This window comes from Gordionus sp. m RMFG-2023, chromosome 5, assembly GCF_954871325.1.
Source record: "Gordionus sp. m RMFG-2023 chromosome 5, tfGorSpeb1-WG-v2, whole genome shotgun sequence".
NCBI classification, from domain to species: domain Eukaryota; kingdom Metazoa; phylum Nematomorpha; class Gordioida; order Chordodea; family Parachordodidae; genus Gordionus; species Gordionus sp. m RMFG-2023.
The window spans coordinates 11,383,003-11,404,963 of NC_088779.1; the positions used below are offsets into that span (position 1 = coordinate 11,383,003).

The following is a 21,961-nucleotide window of genomic DNA, read 5'->3' on the forward strand; positions in this document are numbered from 1 at the left end:
TTCCATTATATTTTATAATTACGAAAAAAATTTGAAAAATAGGCGAATGTCCGACTATAGATCAATATAATGGGAACACGTCTAGCCTATTTTTAAATAAATAAAAATAAATGAGGGTCTTAAGTTATTTTTTGTCCAATGTTAGTATTTCAAATTTTCTAAAAAAGGATTTAATCTAATTATTAAAAAAAATTGAGGATATGAAAATTCACAAATAGCAAGTGACGTGTTTTAGAGTTATAAAAATTTAAAAATGCTACGTTAAATAAATATAGAAACGTCAATTAGGCTGGTTTTTTGGTTTTTTGAAAAAGGTCTCAACTTGCTAAATGAGTTACAATATAATATACACCTATTAACACTCATTTACCATCAATCAATACTCATAAGAAAAAATTCACTCCTTTAATATTGAAATACCAAACAGATATATTAGTCAATCCATTCACTTCCTTTAATCATTAGGAGATACATTGGTTTATATTTACGTTGTACATCGTACAGCAATAGTTTGTACCATATGCAAATCACCAGTTACTTCGGCTAGGCACGACCTCAATTGTATGTCAGAGGTCAATAAATGGCAACTTAAATAATATTTTTTCAGATTAATGCTGGAAAATCTTATCATTTAATGTTTGAAATTTTAAAAGCATAATGAATTTAACAAAAATGTGTTATTTTATATAGGAGCACCTTATATTTTTGAGAAAATATTCATTTTTTTTAAATCGCAACTAAAAAAACCCATGGTTGTTCCAAGTTAAATTTTTTTTAAATAGATATAATGTAAGTGAATAATAAATGTTAAATTCAAAGAAATTCAGAAAGAGAGACACCTGAAGCTTTCAGGTTCAAAATTTATAATGTAAATAAAAACCCAACATTTTTATTTTAAAAAAAATCGTAATATTTACTAAAAGCCCTTTAATAGAATTCAAAATGATACATAATTTTTATTTTTTGCTATAGTATTTTTTAATTTATCTCAATTTTAAAAATCGTATTTTCGAAAAGGTCATTTTTGGCACTTTTGACTATTGATATCTCAACTATTAGTAATAAGAGGTTAACATTTTAGATTCGATGCCTTCCAATGATGTTCTCTCAATGTAAAAATTATATCAAAATTAAAAAAAGTCGAGCATGATAATTAGATTTGGTATGGAATTACTCTTTGGATATAAATAGAAAACAAAAAATAAGAATCTTTCATCGGGGATATTTGTATCTAAGATACAAGTTATTTTAGTATCGAACATTTTCGAAAGTATCTTTTACATAAGCAATTTTTTAAAATATGTGGATTTAAGTAAAATTTTCGAAAAATTTGGCAACCCTATTATACTATATTGTAAAAATAACCTGTGGACTTTTTGAAATATTGAACGCAGGCGTCGAATGGAGTCATACTGTGTGTTTTTTTAAAAAAAATTTAAGTTTATTATATATTTTAAATATTTAAAAAAAAAGAGTAAAATATAATCCATGCAATAAGTATAACAAATCTGTCTGAATAAAATTGTTTTAATTCCTTAAAGAATCAATTTTAAATCAAAATATGTGCATAGGGGAGACCGGGGATAGTGTTATCCCGGGGCAGGTAAATTCTTTTCAAATAATTAAAAACGAATAAACTTTGAGTTTTAACATTTAAGCCAAATATGTGTTTTAATAAGGTGATTAAGTAGGTCTAAAAATGTTTCACACAAAATTTTGTAAATTAGTTTTAAGTGACAACAAGTTCTTACAAAATATATGAACCTGGTAAATTTAACATACTTGGCAATTTATTTTCATATATTTACTTAGAATTAACATTTTTAAAAAGTACTTTTTTTATCCGAGAATTAAAATTATTTATCTTATTTTAAAAATATTTTTTTAATTACAATCTACGTATAAGAGATCTAATAAATATATTATATAAAATCTAGTATTGGGCCAATAAATAAATAAAAATTTCGATCCAGTCTGGTATTAGTAAATAAATTGATTCCGGTCCGGTATTGGTAAAAAATTGGACCCGGTTATATCTTATAATATGTAAAAACTTTCAATGAAAACATATTGCCACGTACTTTGTCGATTTTCAAATATAATATACAAAAAATACTATAATTTTTTTTAAAAAAACCATTAAAATTTAAACCCTCCAGCTAAAGTTTGTTGTTGTGACATGGCAGTTTTATCGCCAGGTGAATAAATGACATCTTGACCTCCGAAAGTAAAGTGTTGGACAGGACTTTCGTCTACTGAATGATAACGTTCTAAATTACCTGGATGTTTCTTAGTCTTTTTATCGTTGGGAGAGGGGGGTAGTTCATCTAAGCCCATGGTCAGAATAGCGTCGGTTATAATAACAAGACCTTTTTAGATTTGGTAAAGAATATGTTTATTGTAGCAAACCTATCTTTCCTTTTATATTTTTTAAAAAAATGATAATTTATAAAAATTTTATTGAGAAAGTTTTTAATTCCAACATGCCTTCAGAATCCATCATTAATATCTTAAATCCTATACAAAAAAAATCATTTATTGTTTTAACTTTTGAACTTAAGTGAATGTTAATAAATTAAAATGGGAGAAATAAATTAAAGTTGTTAAGAGGATTATTAAAAAATATTATTTAGAATTTTAAATCGTAAATCCATTAAGGTTTATTATTGAAATATGAAAATTTAATTTCAAAAAATGTTAAAAATTTCAATTTTATAGGATAGTTAATGCCATCCATAAAATCCATACCCAAAATCTTGGTGGAAAAAATAAATATTCGAGAAAAAAAAATATATAGAAAAGCATCACTCTGTTTATAAATCAGTGATTGGATGTCTTTATCTCACCAAAACGGACAAAAAATATTGGTCATGCAATACTGGTAAGACCCCCTTTAGGTCTGTTTTAACCGATAAAAGAGAGATTAGGGCGGCTATATGCGTAACTTAAATAACCCATAAATCATATAAAATAAATATGTATTTAAATCTAATTAGTACCTAACCAAATTTATATATAAAAAGGTATTGTAATTTACCCTTATATATCGTGTTGCCCGCGTAAATTACAAAATCCCCATCTATTTTAGTTACCAAGTCAATTAGTAAAATCACACAACCCCTGTAAGATATACTATCCTCCAAGACTTTGTTTGCATTTTTCTCTTTATTAATGCATTTTTTTCTTCTAGAACATAATTTAAGGCAAGCTACAAATCACATCTCTTATGATAAATAGAATGAAAAACAAATTAGCAGTACTACTAAGAAATTTTGAAACGGAGAAATTAGACATTGTTGGTATCCAGGATAATCACTGTCCAGGAAAGAATATCACAGACTTTAAAGATCATAAGTTGCTTTGCAACGGTACCACCTCCAATAGCTGGTTTGGAATTGCATTCCTAATAAACATGCAAAAATCCATCATCAAATTTGTATCCATATCTGAAAGATGTGGTCTACTATATCTGAACACAATATTTAGGCCTATGATATTGCAAATTATACGCCCCATTTAAAAAGGAACGATAGATTGGGGTTTATAGACAAAATGACAAATATGATAGACTCCCTGCCATCAAGATATAATATTATAATCCTAGGGGATTTAAATTTGAAAATTGGTAAAAGAGTAGAATATGTTAATAATAATATAACTGGAAGACAATACAACAATCTAATAATGAAGATAGCAGAAAACTTCTCGATTTTTGTAAAAGCAAAAACTTAAAATCGAAAATACCTTCTTTTGCCACCATAAGGGAATAAACACATACAATTTCGTAAGAGCCAATCAGAAATCCCTAATAGATCTTCATCTCTAATATCCATGGGTGGTTCGATGACGTTAAAGTTTCTACTCATATTAAATTGCCATATCACAGAATGGTGATAGCTAAAATTACTAAAAAAATATATAGGAGTACCACAACAGGATTAATCAAAATCCATCTAGACCCAGCGTAAATTTTTCAAAACATTCATTTCATGGAAACATATCAAAGCACAAACGCAGGAAGATACATTGATATTTGATCAAACGTTAGTCAAGAGAAAAGAAAACTTTCAAAATGTAACCTTACATAGAAACGTGGATAATGTTAGAGTCTTTTTAAAAAAGATATTGCAGAATTCTATAACACGCTGCCAAATGTAAATTCCTTAAGGAAAGAATGTATGCCAAATGAGACATTAGAAAAAATAAGATAGCTTAGAGAAGGAAATGACTTAAAAAGAGACTTATGGAAAGATATACAGAAACTGCTGCGGAGAGATAGAAGAATCTATGTTGTAAGAAAGGCCTTTGAAATTGATTAGGACATGAAAGAAAATATGATTTATGACGCTTCAAAAAATTAAAATATTTCTGTAAACCATAAAGTTCCAAACTCCCACTTAGTTTTAGCGAATGGAAGGAAAATCATTGGCCAAGAAGAGCAGATTATTACATGATGGTTTATGATTCAAGGAAAATATTCTGTCCAACAAACACAAATATGAACCCAGCCCCGCCCCCGTCGAGTTTTTCTATAAATGAAATAGAAAAATAGTTAAAAAACTGCGGAAAAATAAAACTCCTGGGCTTAACAATATTACTGCCGAATACCTAAAAATTGCACCCATAACAGTATCTTCCTTTCTTCTATCCATTTTCAATAAAATCTCGGAAAGCGGAAAAACCCCAGAGGAATGGAACAATCCTTACTGTGTAATTTCCCTAAGACCAAAGACCCTAAGAAATTTACAATATCGTGCTATAGCCCTCACATCTTCTGTATCTAAAATCTTCATGGTCCTCCTAAAGAACAAGATTATGACATCTACACCATATTTGTTCCCGAAATATATTTGCGCTTAAAGACCAAATAAAAACATACTGGAACCAATACTTACATTAAAAATAATTATACAAAAATGTTAGAAATACAAAATACCTGCTTACTTCACTTTTATAGATTTTAGTAAGGCCTTTGATAACGTAAACCATGATGCTCTGACACTATCAGCATTGAACCATATTATCAACATTCTAAAAAACCACTACTCCAATCTATCTGTTTGTTTCAAAATTAACAATTATCACGCCCATGTAGCCTTTTACTAATAATTCCTATAATTCAGAAAAAAATTGTTGATTTGATTTAATATTTTTACTAAAACAGAAAATTGAAGATCTCGACAACAGGAAAATTGATTAAAAAATATTAAAGAAAATGATAATATTGAATCTGAATCTGAAAATGACTCTGCCATGGAGAGCTAAACATTCGTTATTGAATGATAAAGAATTTGAAAAATATTATAAAATTAATATTAGATTCGTTTTACCATTATATACAAAATAGTTAATATTGACTTTAAAAAACATTTATTTGAATTTGACCATATTTGACCGATCAAATAGCGGTGAATTGACCGAAACGTATTTGACCGGTCAAATACACAACCCTGATAAAATATATTTTATAGATTTTTCCAAATATATTTAAATTAATGCATATTTTTGGCAACAATACTAATAAGCAAAAAAATAAGAGAATCTTTTCATTACTGAGAATAAAAATTATCTCAAAAATGGGACATCAGAAAATTAATTGAATTGATTATTTCTATTTAATAGACATAAAGATTTGATCTTACAGAGCAACTTATTGAAAAATCGGTTCATTTACAAAGAAAAAAGTTTAAAATTTTATTTAGGAATATATATTGATCAAATTTTTTGAAATCATCATATGTTTAATTCTGATGTTATGTAATTTATTTACAGGGTTATATGCCTAAAATATATTTTTAATAATATTATGTATAATTTATTTTCACTCTTATTAATATATTTGTATTTTATATTCTAAATTTATAAAATATGATGAGAGTTCTTAATAAATTTTGTATAAAAAATCATCCCCCTCCTTATTTGTAGAAGATTCCTGGCCACGCGCCTGAAGACATCAAATAATATATGCCTATATTTGTTTATCATAACCAGTTAAGGACTCAAAATTTAAACATGATTATTAAAAAAATTTTTAACCTAAAGTGTTTTATCAAAAATAAATATTGGTATCAATCGTTAAATTATTAAATGGTTGCAAATGAACCTTGGGGCAAAGTTCTTTGCGCAATTTTGATAGCAGCAGGATTGGTGTGAATGCCGTCCGTTATCATTCCATAGAAAATATGAGGACATGCTGTTAAAAGGCCGACCAATCCAGGATCTCGGTGATGGAACTATATTTTTTAAAAAAAAATTCCTTTTTTCTATTCGATAATCTCTATAAAATGCAGAGAGCAAAGCAAATATGTAAATGTAATTATTACCGGAAGCATTGCATTAAATAAATGGGTTATAAAGGAAGCACCGCTTTCAACACCTTTCTCTCCTTGTTCCAGGTTGGCCATTGAATGTCCTAAAAAAATCATTGACATTTTATTTTTATGTGTTATGTCAAAAATTTTGATTAGAAAACTAAAACTAAGCATAATGTAATAATAAATCAGTATTTTGTGTACAATTTGCGTATTACTTATGAGCCATTCTATGTGTTAAATAGATCAAAAAAGGCATATTTACGGTCGTCCCCTTTTAAAATTGTTTAAAATTTTCTGGAATTATTTAGATAGGTAAAAAAATGAGAAAGTCGTTTATTTTATCATGCTAGCACACCTGGTTTCCGAGATATATATAGGGTCTCAAAGGTTCGAAATATAGTGACTTTGGAATCCGTATTTTTAAAATGCTTTATCTCAAAACTATTTATGGTAAAAATAAATGTAATATATCATATTGTAGGTAAAAAAAATATTTAAAGGTCAATCATAAGAAGAAAATTTTATATATGCTTAAACCATGTTTTTAAACAATAAGGGGAGTTGGTTTTAGAAATTTATTTTTTGTAATGTATTTAGACACCTTTTATAAATATGTATACGATGTGAAAACCTTTGGTATGCTATCGGATCTTCCGAAATTGCATTTTTACCAAAAATTAAAATTTTTTGCATAAAATAGATGTCGCTATATGTGTCTAAAAAGGAAAAGGGGAAAAATTTTTCCGAAAACCAACTCCCCTTATTGCATAAAAACGCAGAAAAATTAATATAGGTAAACAAGAGGTTAAAGCTCAAATTGTGTCAAATTTTCTTTTCTTCCGATAAACCTTTAGATATTCGATATAAGCTTTTTTAAAACTTTACAGATTCGAAAGCGGCTATTTTTCACACCTTTGAGGCCCTCTATCTCGGAAACCAGGTGTCCTAGTGACCTAAAATAAACGGCTTTCTCATTTTTCCACCTATGAAAATAATTCTAAAAAATTTTAACAATTCTAAAAGGGATCGGTAGAATCATGATCGATTTGACATGGAATAGCCTTTATTTTGTAATCAATTACAATTGCTTCCCTCCTTTTAACCAAATCACATTTATTTACAAAAAGAGTAATTGTAATTCAATTATATAAGTAATCAATCTATTCAATCCTGCCAAATAGCACTGTTTTTAAGAGTAGCACTCTATCTAACCGGAGATAGAACCCTACAATATTTTCTAATCAATAGTATTATTTATTTTATGCTATAAATAACTAGAAGATAAATTAACCTAAGGAAACGCGGATCCCCTTCTCTCGCGTGAGTTTTTCGATTACCTTGTCAGCTCCCACATATTCGGGAGCTAATGTTATTATGAGAGGAGCTGAATCGGGCTCATCAAAACCTTTGGTTAATTTTTAATATTTTAAATAAAAAACGTTTCTTTTTCCATTCCTTTCATCATTTTATTATATTTCTTATTTTTTCTCTTCATTTATATTTTCACTTATCTCCTTTTCCTTCTTTCGTTCATTTTTTTTTCTATCTTATTTTTATATTATATTTATTTTCATTTTCATTTTGCCTTTTTTAAAATCCAAGTTACCAAAAAAAAATTTGATTGAATGGAGTGAAACGGGGTTTCCATTCGGAAAATAAATATATATGATACGGTAATAAGAAAAAAAAAATCCCAGGAATAAAAGCCCCCTGAAAAATTTCAAATAACTTATAAACACTTTTTGAAATTCTCTCACATAACGTAGGATTGGTCCAGGCCAAACCAGAGTGGTATGGAGTTATTAGGAATGTTTTATCATAATAATGTATGAAGGTTGGGTAAAGTAAGAGTGGGGGTAGAGGGTGAGGTAAATGTGAAATAATTTTTCCATTTTTTGCCGATTTTTATTTAGAATTTTATTTTTTACAAATTTGGATTTATATTTCTCTAACACTATAACTCCTGGTATTTAGAAAATTAAGCATTAATAATGTATCATTTTATACGATATAAAGATAAAAATAATATTATTATTGTATTTTAATTTTAAAATTTATAAATATATTGTCTGAAAATATATATTTTATAAAACAAATTTAATGAATCTAATTAACCCTGGAAAAGTCGTATTTGATATACCATTAGTGTTGTTAAAAAGCACATGGGTGGATTTTTAAAAATGGTCTGATTAATTTTAGCCAAAATAGTATTATGTAAATCTGGAGATTTTGCTCATAGATGGCAGAAAGTATTTGCCAAACTCGAGGCTTACATAAAAATTAATTTGGTCGTCAAAATCTTAATCGGACCTTTTCTAAAATTCGACCCAAATCTGGCTTTTAACACTATATACCATACATAAAAAAATTATTAAACTTGAACATCACCTTCACCATCTTATCTTGTTTAAGAATATTTTATGGAGGGTATATGAGTAACCTTTAAATAATGAATTCGAGTCGTTAAAAAAAATTAACTTATTTTGTGACCTCATGAATGTATATATTATAATGCAAATAAAAATATCTTTATTATTAGGTCATAAATTTAATAAACATGGGTAAAAAAAATTCCATGGGTTTTTTTTTCCTAGGGATTTATTTCGGTTTTTCTCAGGGATATTTTCTTTTGGATTAGTATGATACACAAACTCATTTTAAAAAAGGATAATTTTTAATGTAATTAATCAAATACTTTTTCTTTCTTAAAAAATAACCTGATCCATAAACTTCCGTTAAAGAAGAATAAAGTAATGGTCGATCATGGGAAACAGTAGGTACTTGCTGCGTTAGGGCCCCATTTTGAGGCAGAGGAGGCAAAGATATGGAAGAAGGTTTGTATATAAATTCGGGCTGGTGAATGCCTCTTTTGGATGGGTTTATAAATGGGCCCTCTAAGTGTACACCTTTATAGTTTAAAAGAAATTTTTTAAAAATTGAGTTTTAAATATTTTTAAAAAGTTTGCCTCTAATTTATAAAAGCCTTGCTTTCAAGTGACTGAGAATATTATTTGAGCTATTTTATCTATTTTTCCAGTATTTTATAATAAATATTCAGCCTTTTCAAAAAAATTATTTTTATCAGAATAAATAACAAATTGATCAGTATTCATTTTTTAATTCCATTATAAGAATTGTCAATAAACATATTTTTCCGTCATTATTTTAATTAAATAGTCAGTAAATAAATTTTTCCCCCATTCTTTTGATTAAGTTGCAGTAAACATTTTTTCCCCATTACCTTAATTATATTACAATTAAAATAAATTGACTATTTACTATTTAAATAAATTTGAAGTCATCTAATATAAGTTAACCCTAGTAACCCACATTAGGCCTTTATAGCTTATTTATACATAGTTTAGATATTTTAAAAAAAAATTAAGCAAAAAAATATTTATATTAATATTATTTTAATCTTACCCTACTAATTCTAATTCACATCAGATCAGACCTTAGACCAGGTTTAGTTATGATAAAATAAATAAGATATATGATTATACGGCTGTGAAATATGCTGGTTTGTTAAAAAAATATCTATTGATTATATCAACGGGTAGCCATCTCATATAAGATCTTCCCCATATCAGGTTTTAACTTGATACTTAATTTGGTAAAATATATCTAACTCTAGCTATCTCCAATTGTTTTCCCTGGGGATTTTTCTTTCTCGCAAAATGCCGTTTCCGCAATAATAGTTTTCATATTTTTTCTTACTGAACTAAACAAAATTTTTTTTATGCTAAACATATTTTATTTTACTAATCAAAAAATATATAATATTAATTAATTCTAGTAAAAAATAATGGTAGCTTAAATTAATTGTTTGTTGTTTATTATAAATATATAAAATATATATTTGAATAATATCAAAAAATAGGACAGTGAGACAACTAGAACCAAACAAGTTAGAGAACGCCTAAAAAGGCAGCAGCTTACAGACAAATAGAATTGTACCAACTTACGAGATTGCCCGCTCTACTCCAACTACTTATTCCCTAACTTAACGCTGACGATTATACAACTTACTAAAGAACCGAGATTACTAGAAGTACACCAACTCACAGTACTATTAGAACTAAAAAAACTACTCCAACCACTTATCCCCCTATTCACAACTGACAATGACGATTATACAAATTAAAATTACTAGAGATGACTAGAACTACACCAACCCACAGGGCCACTGGAACAAATAACCTATTCTCTATACAACTGATGATTATTATGTCTTTTATCAAAATAACTATTACATATAAACCATATACATAATATTTGAATTATAACAATTATATTAATGATTGTATAAATAAAAAATATTTAAAAACTCACCCAAAACATTAGCACATCTATGATCGGGAATCTTGGTTTTCTTTATTTTAGGAAGAATCTTTAATAAAAAAAAACATTTTAATTGAATAAATATAATTAAAAATCTATGCATAAATATAAATTGATAACTTAATAGATTTTATAAAGGCGTCCTTCACATGAGTGGAGCAGAGGGTGAAGATTTTTAAATTCAACTTTAGTGGAAATTTTTATTATGTCCTCCAATCCAAATTTAATTATCCTACTCACATGGCCACAGACCCTATCATAATTTTAAACATTATTTAGACAGACCCATTTTTTCATCTGATCCGAAAAAATAATAAATAAATTGTCCGACCAATTCGTTAATTCCGACCAATTCGTTAATTTTTTTCAAAAAATCGGGATCTTATCCGAAATTTTATCTTAGAATAGGCCCAAATGCACCAGGAAATTCATCTAAAAAAATTTAACAGTTCGGGGACTGTTTTTAGCAATTTAAGGGTAGGGAAATTAATACAAAAAAAATTGGTCCTAAAAAGGTCGAACAAATATTTAAATAGTGAGCCGGAGGCCGACTTACAGATTTCTCATCCCAAAGAAATTTCTTCAAAATCATTTTATTTATCACATATTTTGAATTTTGATGATCAAAATAATTTCAAGAAAGATCTGACCTAGTTAATATCTTCTTTCAGATAATTTATTTTTATAAAATTATTCACCCCCCATTAAACTGAGTGGTCAGAGCAACGGGCTCAACTTCACCCAAAAGATTTTCGAAGATTATCTTGTTAATATTTAACATTAAAGAAAATTTTTATATAATACAGGATTTCTTCAAATTATGGCTAGAAAGCAAAATAGATTATAAAAAAAGTCGACAATGATTGTTACTCTGAATATGCTAAAATGTTGGGATAGTCGATAAAGTTATACCTTTTGATTATAATTTATTTATGACTCGAATTTACATGGACTCGAGATTTAAGAAATGGGATCTAAAAAAGGGCATGCCGCATAGCAGCAAACTTGAAATCCGGTGAATTCTCGAATAGTGATTACTCATTTGCAAGTATGTCATCAAACGAGAAGGAATCCCAAAAACATTTAAAATAATCATGAACAAATCAAAGTTTTCCGATGCCTCGTGCGTGGGTTTTAATCGCCATCAACAACTTTTCCTTTAACCTATTAAATAATATACCATCACATATTATTAGATACAATAATCCCAATTGTTAAAAATTAAAATAAACAAGCGAACAGTAATCTAAAATTAAATAGGTTGCACCAGAAAATAAGACGCCAAATTATTAACAAGTATTACGGCGTACTTATTTCGTTGAAAATTGATACTGCAACACTATTTCAAAAATAGGTATATTAATTAGGAATAAATTCTCAGAATATTATAGACGGTAATGGAAATCTGAACGTTGTAGAATCATAAAAATCGTAAAAAATCCATATAAATATTAATTTCATGGGAGGAATTATTAGTAAGACCTCAATTTAAATCGTATATAGAGTTGCAGAAAACATGATTAAAATGATTGAAGTGTTAAAACACATAAATAGCTAATCACTGTATAATTCAAGTATTAGCAAATAAATGACAGCCAAATTTCTAATATAGATGATAGTGATACTGTAAAGGATTCGAAGAAATTACTTCAGGGGATTCAGGTAAACACCCAAAAGATAACATAATAACCTTTACTTTGAAATAAGTCACGAATAATTTCAGCAAGATTTTGAAGAGCCTATCTAAAATAATATGAAAAATTTGTTAACCTTCAAAAAATCTTTTAGACTAAGTTGTATGCGTTGCTGTGTGAATAGATAGGATACATTTTAAAATTATTTAAATTACATAAACAATTTTATAGTCTTAAAAATAAATTTTATAGCCTTAAAAATAAATTTTAGTTGTTAAAATAATTTTTTAATATCACCGGGGTGGCCTAATGGGTTAGATGTATGCTTGGAAACAGAAGGACGAAGAAGGACGCAGGTTCAATCCTGTTAAGGAGAATAAAAACTTTCAAGTTTTTCTTCGATGACTGATGTGTAAAGACAGATAGTATGATGAATTTCGGAGCTTAGAGATGATACCCCGGTCACAGGCCTGGACAGCCGGGTGCTAAGGATACCTGTCCAATAAACAAAATGAAGGAAACAAATGGAAATATGAATAAGAAAGCTAGGGCGTTCCGTCCAAGCGACGCGCAGGGTGTAGACCTCCACCCTGTGAAAAGTAAAATAAAGGTCAAAGCAAAGAAGACAAGATTAGCAAGTTTGAATATTGGGACGCTTAAAGGTAAGACGAGAGAGTTGGCATCAATGTTGAACAAGAGAAAAGTTGATATAGCGTGCATACAAGAGACGAAATGGAAAGGTCAGAAGACTTTAATGATTGGAGATGGGTATAAATTGTACTATAATGGAATTGTTAGCAATAGAAACGGTGTCGGCATCATCCTCAGTCAAGATCTAACCTCCTCAGTAGTAGAAGTGAACAGGATCTCTGATAGAATAATGAAGATAAAACTCTGCATTGATCAATCAATACTACCTATCCTTTCAGTATATGCTCCTCAAACGGGTTGCAAGGAAGAAGAGAAAAATGACTTTAGAGCTATCCTTGATGAAGCTGTAATGGAAATCCCTAAGGATGACCTAGTCATAATTGGTGGTGACTTAAATGCGCATGTGCGGAAAGCAAGAGATAGCTACAAAAGGCATCATGGTGGTTTTGGATATGGAGAAAGAAATGATGAAGGAGAGCACGTACTGAAATTTGCGCAAGCCTTCGACCTTGCCTTAACCAACACCTACTATAAGAAAAAAGACAGTCATTTAATAACATACGAAAGTGGTACAAGGAAAACACAGATAGATTATATGCTAATCTCTCGCAGAAGATTAAAAGATGTAATAGACTGCAAAGTCATCCCAGGAGAAGATATCGCCGCATAACACAAGCTACTAGTCATGGATTTACACATCTCAAATAAATCCACTCAAAACAAGATAAAAATGGAACCATGCATCAAATGGGGCAAATTAAAAACAATGACAAATGCCTTTGCAATCAATGCAAACATTGAAACTATAGATTCCTCACAAGTCAGTGAAAAAATGTGGACAGACCTTCCATCCAGATTAATAGACACTGCCAAATCGACACTAGGCTTGACAAATGGAGGCAACAAATCATACAAAGAACTATGGTGGTGGAATGAAGAGGTACAAACCACTATAAGGAGAAAAAAAGCCCTTTATAAAATATGGTACAAATCCAAAAACCCAGATGACAAGACAAGATACAAAAAATCCAAGAGAATAGCTACAAAGTCGGTGGCTAGGGCCAAATCTATGGCATACGATGACATGTATGAAGAACTACATACCAAAGAAGGGCAAAATAAAATATACAGATTAGCCAAACAGCGAGAAAAGAACTCTAGGGATATAAACGGAGCTACGAAAGTAATCAAAAATGAAAATGGGAAATTGATAATAAAGGGAAAAGAAATAATGAATAGATGGAAAGAATATTTTCAGAAGCTTCTCAACTTTAATCCCCACACACTACATCTAGACGAACACTCCCCATGTCAAAACCTTGTACAACCTATAACAGAACAAGAAATAATCACATGCCTCAAGCATATGAAAAACAACAAAGCTAGAGGTCCAGACGATATTCCAATAGAAAGCCTTAAAGCACTAGGAGATGATGGAATACATCTCCTCACAAATCTGTACAATAAAATACTTGGAAATGAAGAGGTTCCCCAAAAATGGAGGCAGAGCTATCTAGTTCCTATCTTCAAAAATAAAGGGGATCCACACAATTGTCAAAATTACAGGGGCATAAAACTAATGTCACACTTTCTAAAACTATACGAAAAAATAATAGAAAAAAGATTGAGACATAATCGAAATAGGAGAGACTCAGTTTGGCTTTATGCCTGGAAGATCAACAACTGATGCTATCCACGCAATTAGGCAAATGAGTGAAAAATACAGGGAAAAGAACAAAAAGCTACACATGGTCTTTATCGATCTAGAAAAGGCATTCGATAGAATCCCAAGAAAACTTATCTGGCGCTACGCCACAAAAAGGTTCCCGAAAAATATATAAGAATAATACAGGATATGTATATGGGTCATACAACAATGGTCCGTAGCACAACAGGTACTTCAGCAGGCTTCACAATAGCCGAAGGAGTTCATCAAGGGTCGGCTCTCAGCCCACTTCGCTTCATTACAGTAATAGATGTATTAGCAGTCAATACCTCAAACAGTCCCGTGGAATATGATATTTGCAGATGATATTGTGATATTTGCCGAATCCAAGGATGAAATGAAAGAAAGATTAGTGAGTTGGATAAATATCCTAGAAAAACACGAACTAAAAGTAAATAGAGAAAAGACGGAGTATATGGTGTTAGGAGGAAGATGAAACAGAGAGTATTGATATAAATAAATGGCAGATATCAGCAATTGAAAGCTGCAAATATTTGGGCTCCACTATACAAACAAACGGCACAATAGAAAAAGAGATAATGAGTAAAATTAATCAAGGGTGGTTAAAGTGGAGATCTTTATCTGGAGTGCTATTTGACAAAAGAATCCCACACAAATTAAAGGGAAAAATTTACAGTTCCATAGTACAACCAACTATTCTATATAGTTCGGAAACATGGCCAACCAAAGTATCAGACGAGAGAAGTCTACAAACTATGGAGATGAGAATGCTGAGGATGATTGCTGGGGTAACAAGAAAGGATAAAGTGCACAGTACAAGAATACTAAGTAGTTTAAAGGTAGTGCCCATTAAGACTAAGTTAATGGTAAACAGACTTAGGTGGTATGGGAACACAGTGAGAAGGCCTATGAACTACATAGGAAATAAGGTTGAGAGTTTGGAAGTGATGGGCAAACGTAAAAGAGGAAGGCCAAAACTTTAATGGGGCCATAAAGTTAGAGCCAACATAAAGAAGTATAAATTAGATAAAAGAGATTGTATGAATAACAAAAAGTGGAGAGAGATGTTGAAGGAGCTTACCATCAGAAAAGGTGATAGCTAAAGATAAAAAAAAAAATAATAATTTTTTAATATTTTTTTTATACATGCCTAATTTTTGTAAAATGTACAGATGAAAAATTAAATTGCCATTTGTTTACATCTAGGGTCATGATTTTCCAAATTAACAAATATTAACATTACTTAAATAAAGCACTCCTGTAGAAAATAGATTTCATCTAGGGAAGCTTTCTTGGAGAAAAACTAGCACACCTTTATTGTGACCTAATTGAACGTTTTCGAAAAAGCTAATTAGTTTGCGCTTTTATTGAAGTTTATAAATTGTTATCAATATGCACGATACCATTTGAAATGCATTGTTTGTATTTTACATAACAAAGTGCAAACGCTTAATTCAATATTAGATACAAATTTTGAAAATATTGTTATTCAAATTAAAATTTAATAACCCCACATTTCTTAAAAAAAATGTTTTAATTAAGTATTTTTTTTGAATAAGTATTTTTTTTGAATAAATATTTTTTTCAGTGCCAATAATTATATGGCAAATTGTTTTAGTGCAAATATTTTTTTTATTTAAATTGTTTATATATTTAATTCCCTTTGATTTCAATTTGTAAAAATTTTACAAAATAAAAAAATTATATTTAAAATGATGAATTACCTAGGCATCCTGGACAAAATTTTAAAAGCTAGGCTAGGTGGGCCTTGCTGGTAAAAAAAATTTGGACAAGATAGTCAGATTCAGACTTAAAATTAATTTTTTGGTCAATAACAGTTACAAAAACAGGTTCAATGCAGGACTCTAATATAGTAATTTTAGTGAAATCAAAATTTTAAATATTTTTCAAGCATGATTGTTACACCAACTAATGGAACCTTTCAAAAATAATATTCATTTAGTTTATAATTAATTACACTTCTTAATTAATATAATATCGAAATATCAACTTTATGTTTGTATATTATTATCTAATAATATTTAATAACTTAATTTCATATATTCCTAAAGATATATTTCAATAATAAACACTGATTTAATGTAATCATTAAAAAAATTAAACTATTTTGCAAAAATCGTATATTAAATATCTAGGAACTTTCTGTTTGAATATTTTTCCTATAATTATTATAATATAAAACATGCATGTAACCAATGCCTTAATAACAAATTTGGCTGTTCTCATAAATATCAATATAAGCAATAAAAATCCCCCCCCCCACTCTTTCCTAAAAATGTATACAATGTAACACTATAAAGAATGAAAAATTAGTAAAACTTAATAACTTTTAAAATAATTTAAAATTTTTAAAAAATATAAAAATATAAGTAAAAACCAAAAACAATTTTTTATAAAAATATAATATAGTCAAAGGCCTATAACTATAATAAGTGAACCTAAAGACCTCCAATAAAATTTATTGTAGAAACCCCCAAGTGTTTCCCTCCGCCTATAAAAAATACTGGATACACCTATGTTATTAAAATAGCAGCCTAAATTTATCAAGATTTAGAAAATTTTGATACTCCTAAGTATCTGCAGGAAAATCATATATTTTTTCTATAATATACTAAAACCTTATGATAATATGATACAGGGGAGGTTATTATTGTAGGAACAAATGATGTCACTCCATGTTTTAGCAACTTTTCACCAACAAATTGAATATCTTTATTAGGGTCATGGTGATCTTGAAGTTGGGAAAAGTCAATTCCAAATGCACCTTGTAAATATTATTTTAAATATATTGATATAATGGAATGTAAATGTTACCATTAATTTGGACGTCTATAAAACCAGGTGAAATAATGTTATTATTACAAAAATAGACCTCATCCGCAATCCTTTTTTCATCAAAGAAAACAGGCTTTGGATCAATAATTTTACCTCTACGTACCCATATATCTTCTTTAAATATTTTGTGATCCCTTAATATGAAACAATCTGTAAACTGTGTCAAAATATCCTGTTTTTGATCCAGTTTGTTTAAAATTAAAGATTTTGCGATTAGACTGACTTAAATTAAACCTATCTCATTAGGGTTAGTTTTTTAAATTCGTTCATTCATTATCATCACTCCAATAATTGGATAATTTATACTTTATAGGGCAAGTTTAAAACTATTAAATATAGTATTATATTGTTATTTGTTACTATGGAGAGAGGGGAGAGGGGCACAGGGCTCGATTCCTATGAAAAATTTAAAGCGCCCCCTTAAAATTTTAGAGTTCATTGTTTATACAACTAAAAAAGGAATTTTAGATAATGTTATCATATTATTTGAAAGAAATTAATAGATGCCCTATAAAATTCGATTATGACAAACTTTATAGATAAAAGTGTCTAAAAAATATATAATTATTTTGAAATATATTATTTATCAAATCTTCGAGGATTTTTTATACTTCAGGTTCATTTGTTGTATTTAAAATACTTTTTTCTCTTATGAATTTAAGTCTATTTAATGTTTTAACAAAATTATCCATTAGTTACTTTAGGATTCAACTTTTGTTATCTTAATACCGGAATCATAGGCGTAGCCAGGATTTTCATAAGGGGGGGGGGGGGGATTAAAAAATTAATAGTCATAAAATATTTTTACAAATTTTAATAAAAAAAATAAGCCTGGAACAAATATGAAATATATTTTTATTAGTTTATATAAAATAAAAATATAATAAATTACTTGTATTGTATATACCTTAATATAAAAGCATGGTAATAATTTATTCCAAACAATTATAAGAAATTTATTTATAAAAAGTAAGTAGACATATAGTTGATTTTACTCTATTATATAGAATTAGTTATAAAATACAGGTAAAATTCCACTTTTACAGACATATTACAGTTAATAATTTAACAAATTTTACTAATCAATGCTCTTGATATTAAATATAGCAACAATTTGCATTCAATTATTTAACGCCATCTATTTATTTTAAGTAAAAATGATATTTAAATTTAATCTTCATATTATTCATCCCACAATGTCTTTAAAAGATATTTTCTGATGTCCTTATCAATATTTTATAGTTTTCTGTAAAATATATAATCGCTATATTGGTGAAAATTACTTGATTGTCATTTGATAATTAGATCAGCGTCTACATGAGCGGGAGGGGTAGGAACAGTTTGCATCCTATTTATTTGAAGGGGGTAGGCTCTTTAATGGGGGTAAGGGGTAGGCTGCTTTAATGGTGGTAAGATTTATTTTTTGGTTATATATTAAATTTTGAAAGGACAAAATTTATTGATGTAAAAATTAATACTTTTATAATAGAATTATTATAATGCAATTCATACCAAATCTATATATTGCAAACAATCACACACATTGTTTTCCAAATAAAACTTTCTGCTATCATTTCAGCAAGCTCATAATGCCATAATAATTAATTCATTGTAAATAATGGAGGTTTTAATTGAATTTATTATCTAAAAAATAAATTCTTTACATTTCAAAATATCGATAGTTGGTAGTAGAGAAAGATTAATTTAAGTTATCCTTTATAAATTCTGTGAAAAGAGTATCAATATATTTAAAAGGTAAAAATAATAATAGGGAGACACCGTCGCCGAGGCGGGGATTTTTTTTAGGGGGGTAGGCAAAGGTTTTTGAAGGGGGTTTGCATCCAGTGAAAATCCTGTCATGTAGACGCTGATTAGATATACTGTAAATCTACGACATATAATATTCCACTGTTTGTATTGTGCTTTAATATATTTTTAATTTATGACTTAATTTTATCAATAGTTTTATAATTATATTTTACTTTTATTAAGATAAATAAATTAAAATTACTCACTTTATAAAAAATTATATTTGATATATTATATTATTTAATAATTTTCTGGATCTATTATTAATAATTATAATACATTTCACTTCTGTCTTAAGACTTATTTTTGGCTTATATTACATTATTAAAAAACATTTTTAGTTCATTTTACATATTTATAAATTTATTTTCCCAAAAATCTATAAATTATGATGAATAGTTTTATAAAATAATATCAACTTTTACATTCTTTCTTTTAAATTATTATTTAAGATATATGCATACATATTTGAGGGTCAGGGAGTGGGGGGAGGACTAAGGGGTGTTGTAATATTTTAAATTATTATTTATAATTGTATTAAAATGATAATATTATTTATTATAATATATATATTATGAACCTGTTGTTAGCCATGTATTTTGTTGATTTTTGTGAAAAGGAATACAGTGGCAACAAAGGAAAAGGATTTTTAATTAATTTGTTTTTGTTTTAAAAAAGAAGAAAATTTTACGATTGGTAAATTATTGAAGATACGAAGAAAATATTGAATTAATAAAGAAACCAAGAAATTATATAATTAATAGAGATTCTTAAATTATAGAATAGACCAAGAAAATATTTAATTAATAAAGAATAGACCAAAAAAATATTTAGTTAATCAAGGTAAAGATACTTCCATATTAATTTACTTTCATTATAATTTACTTTCATTTTAATTTATTTTCATTTTAATTTATTTTCATTTAATATACTTTCATTTTGGGGGATATTTTTTTATTAGCTAAAAATGATATTTACAAAGTGATAAATTTCTGAAGGGGGGAATTCCCCCCCCGGCTACGCCTATGACCGGAATTCTTTTTATAAATTATATTATTTAATTGATTCACGTTCTCGGATTCAAATTATATTGTTACCTTTTTATAATTTTTACTATTATTTATTCAAATATATTGTATATAGATTATACTTGGTTATATTATTTTATATTTTGGATTATTATTTTTTGTTCAAAAATAAATTTTTATTCTGATTATTGTTTAAAGATCTGTAAAAGTAAAATGCATTGCAAGGAGGGCATGCTGTCAGCAACAATTAATAGATTAAATCTTAGAACCAGCTCTATAATCGAAACAAACAGGTTATAAAACAATCGTGTAATAATAATCAAGATTTCAAAATATTTTAATATTTTGGAGGTATAAATTCTATTTTTGGCCAACGTCTACATGACGGTTAATAATAGTCACTACCAAGTCAACGTATATCAATTTTCTATACCGACCAAAATTTGGTCGAGTCCGGCCTCCTATATATCATCTCCACAAGGACGGAACCATGAAGTTAGATTAAGAAAAAACATGATCTGCTGGGATTCGAACCATCAGATTGTTAAGCGACGCTCCTGCTGACTAGGCCACAGAGGCTTTCCAAGAATCACGATTTTTCAAATATATATTATATATAAATTTGGCAGTGCCTCTCTAAATGTAAAATAAACAAAATACAAATTTGATAGGTAATACCTTAAGGTAGTGACTATCATTAACCATATATGAACGGGATAGTAGAAACAGTTTGCATCTATTTTTTGAGGAGGTTAGGGGGTAGGCGCCTTTCGGGGTTGGGGGGGGAGAGATAAAATTATTGGGGGTGTATATTAAATTTTTAAATAAAATAGGGCAATATATATTGCTGTATATATTAATATTTTTATTATAGACTTAATATAATACAATGATATTGGTGATAATCAACCAAATCTATATATTGCAATAATCATAGACATTATTTCCCAAATGAAACTTTCTGCTGCATTTAAAAGGGTTAGCCATTCTCAGCAAACTCATATTCATACCAAACAATATATTATAATAATGCATTCACTGTAAATGAGGAGACTTTTAATTGAATTTGAATTCATCCTAAAAAATAACTCTTTTATATATTATATTTTGATAGTTGGTAGTTGAGCTTAAATAATTTAAGCAATTATTTTTTAATTTATGAAGGGATACAATTATAATTCAAAAATAATGTAAAAACATCGTCGCCGAAGACGTTGAAATTTTTTAGGAGGGTAGGCATTCGTTTTTGAGGGTGGTTTGCATCCAGTGAAATTCCCGTCATATTGACATTGTTTTTGGAGAATGGAATTTGACTTTTGGGATTAGTATAGACTAGAAATCTGTAACGGGCTAAGTTTATGCCGGCCCCCATACGACCGATCGTCTAAATGGGTGGGCCGGCTGGCGATCTTAAAATTTTTAAAGAACAGGCGGAAGGCAGGCGGGCGACTAATAAAATTTAGACAATGAGCGGGCTGGTTAAAAAACATATAAATTTTATTTGTTATTTAAAATCATTTAAGAAAACATTATAAAAATATATGTCCCATAAAATTTCAATATTTTTAATACCAAAGTTCCGATAATTGAAGATTTTGTAATGGATGAAATTAATAAAGTTTAAAAAAATATCGAAAACAT

General features: G+C 28.4%; 1 protein-coding gene across 1 annotated transcript in view; it reads right to left on the reverse strand.

Annotated features, from left to right (window-relative positions):
* Positions 1-21,692, reverse strand: part of LOC135930158 (N-acetylglucosamine-6-phosphate deacetylase-like) — a 28,543-nt gene extending 6,851 nt beyond the window's left edge. Inside the window, exons 1-11 of the mRNA XM_065466941.1 lie at positions 21,519-21,692; positions 17,577-17,706; positions 17,463-17,477; positions 17,267-17,412; positions 10,647-10,704; positions 9,032-9,220; positions 7,606-7,719; positions 6,324-6,412; positions 6,104-6,233; positions 2,153-2,369; positions 1,366-1,412 (exon numbers count right to left, since the gene is read on the reverse strand). Coding sequence (XP_065323013.1) covers positions 1,366-1,412; positions 2,153-2,369; positions 6,104-6,233; positions 6,324-6,412; positions 7,606-7,719; positions 9,032-9,220; positions 10,647-10,704; positions 17,267-17,412; positions 17,463-17,477; positions 17,577-17,706; positions 21,519-21,692 — 1,309 coding nt within the window. The remainder of the gene's footprint in view (positions 1-1,365; positions 1,413-2,152; positions 2,370-6,103; positions 6,234-6,323; positions 6,413-7,605; positions 7,720-9,031; positions 9,221-10,646; positions 10,705-17,266; positions 17,413-17,462; positions 17,478-17,576; positions 17,707-21,518) is intronic.
* Between the last annotated feature and the right edge of the window lie 269 nt (positions 21,693-21,961).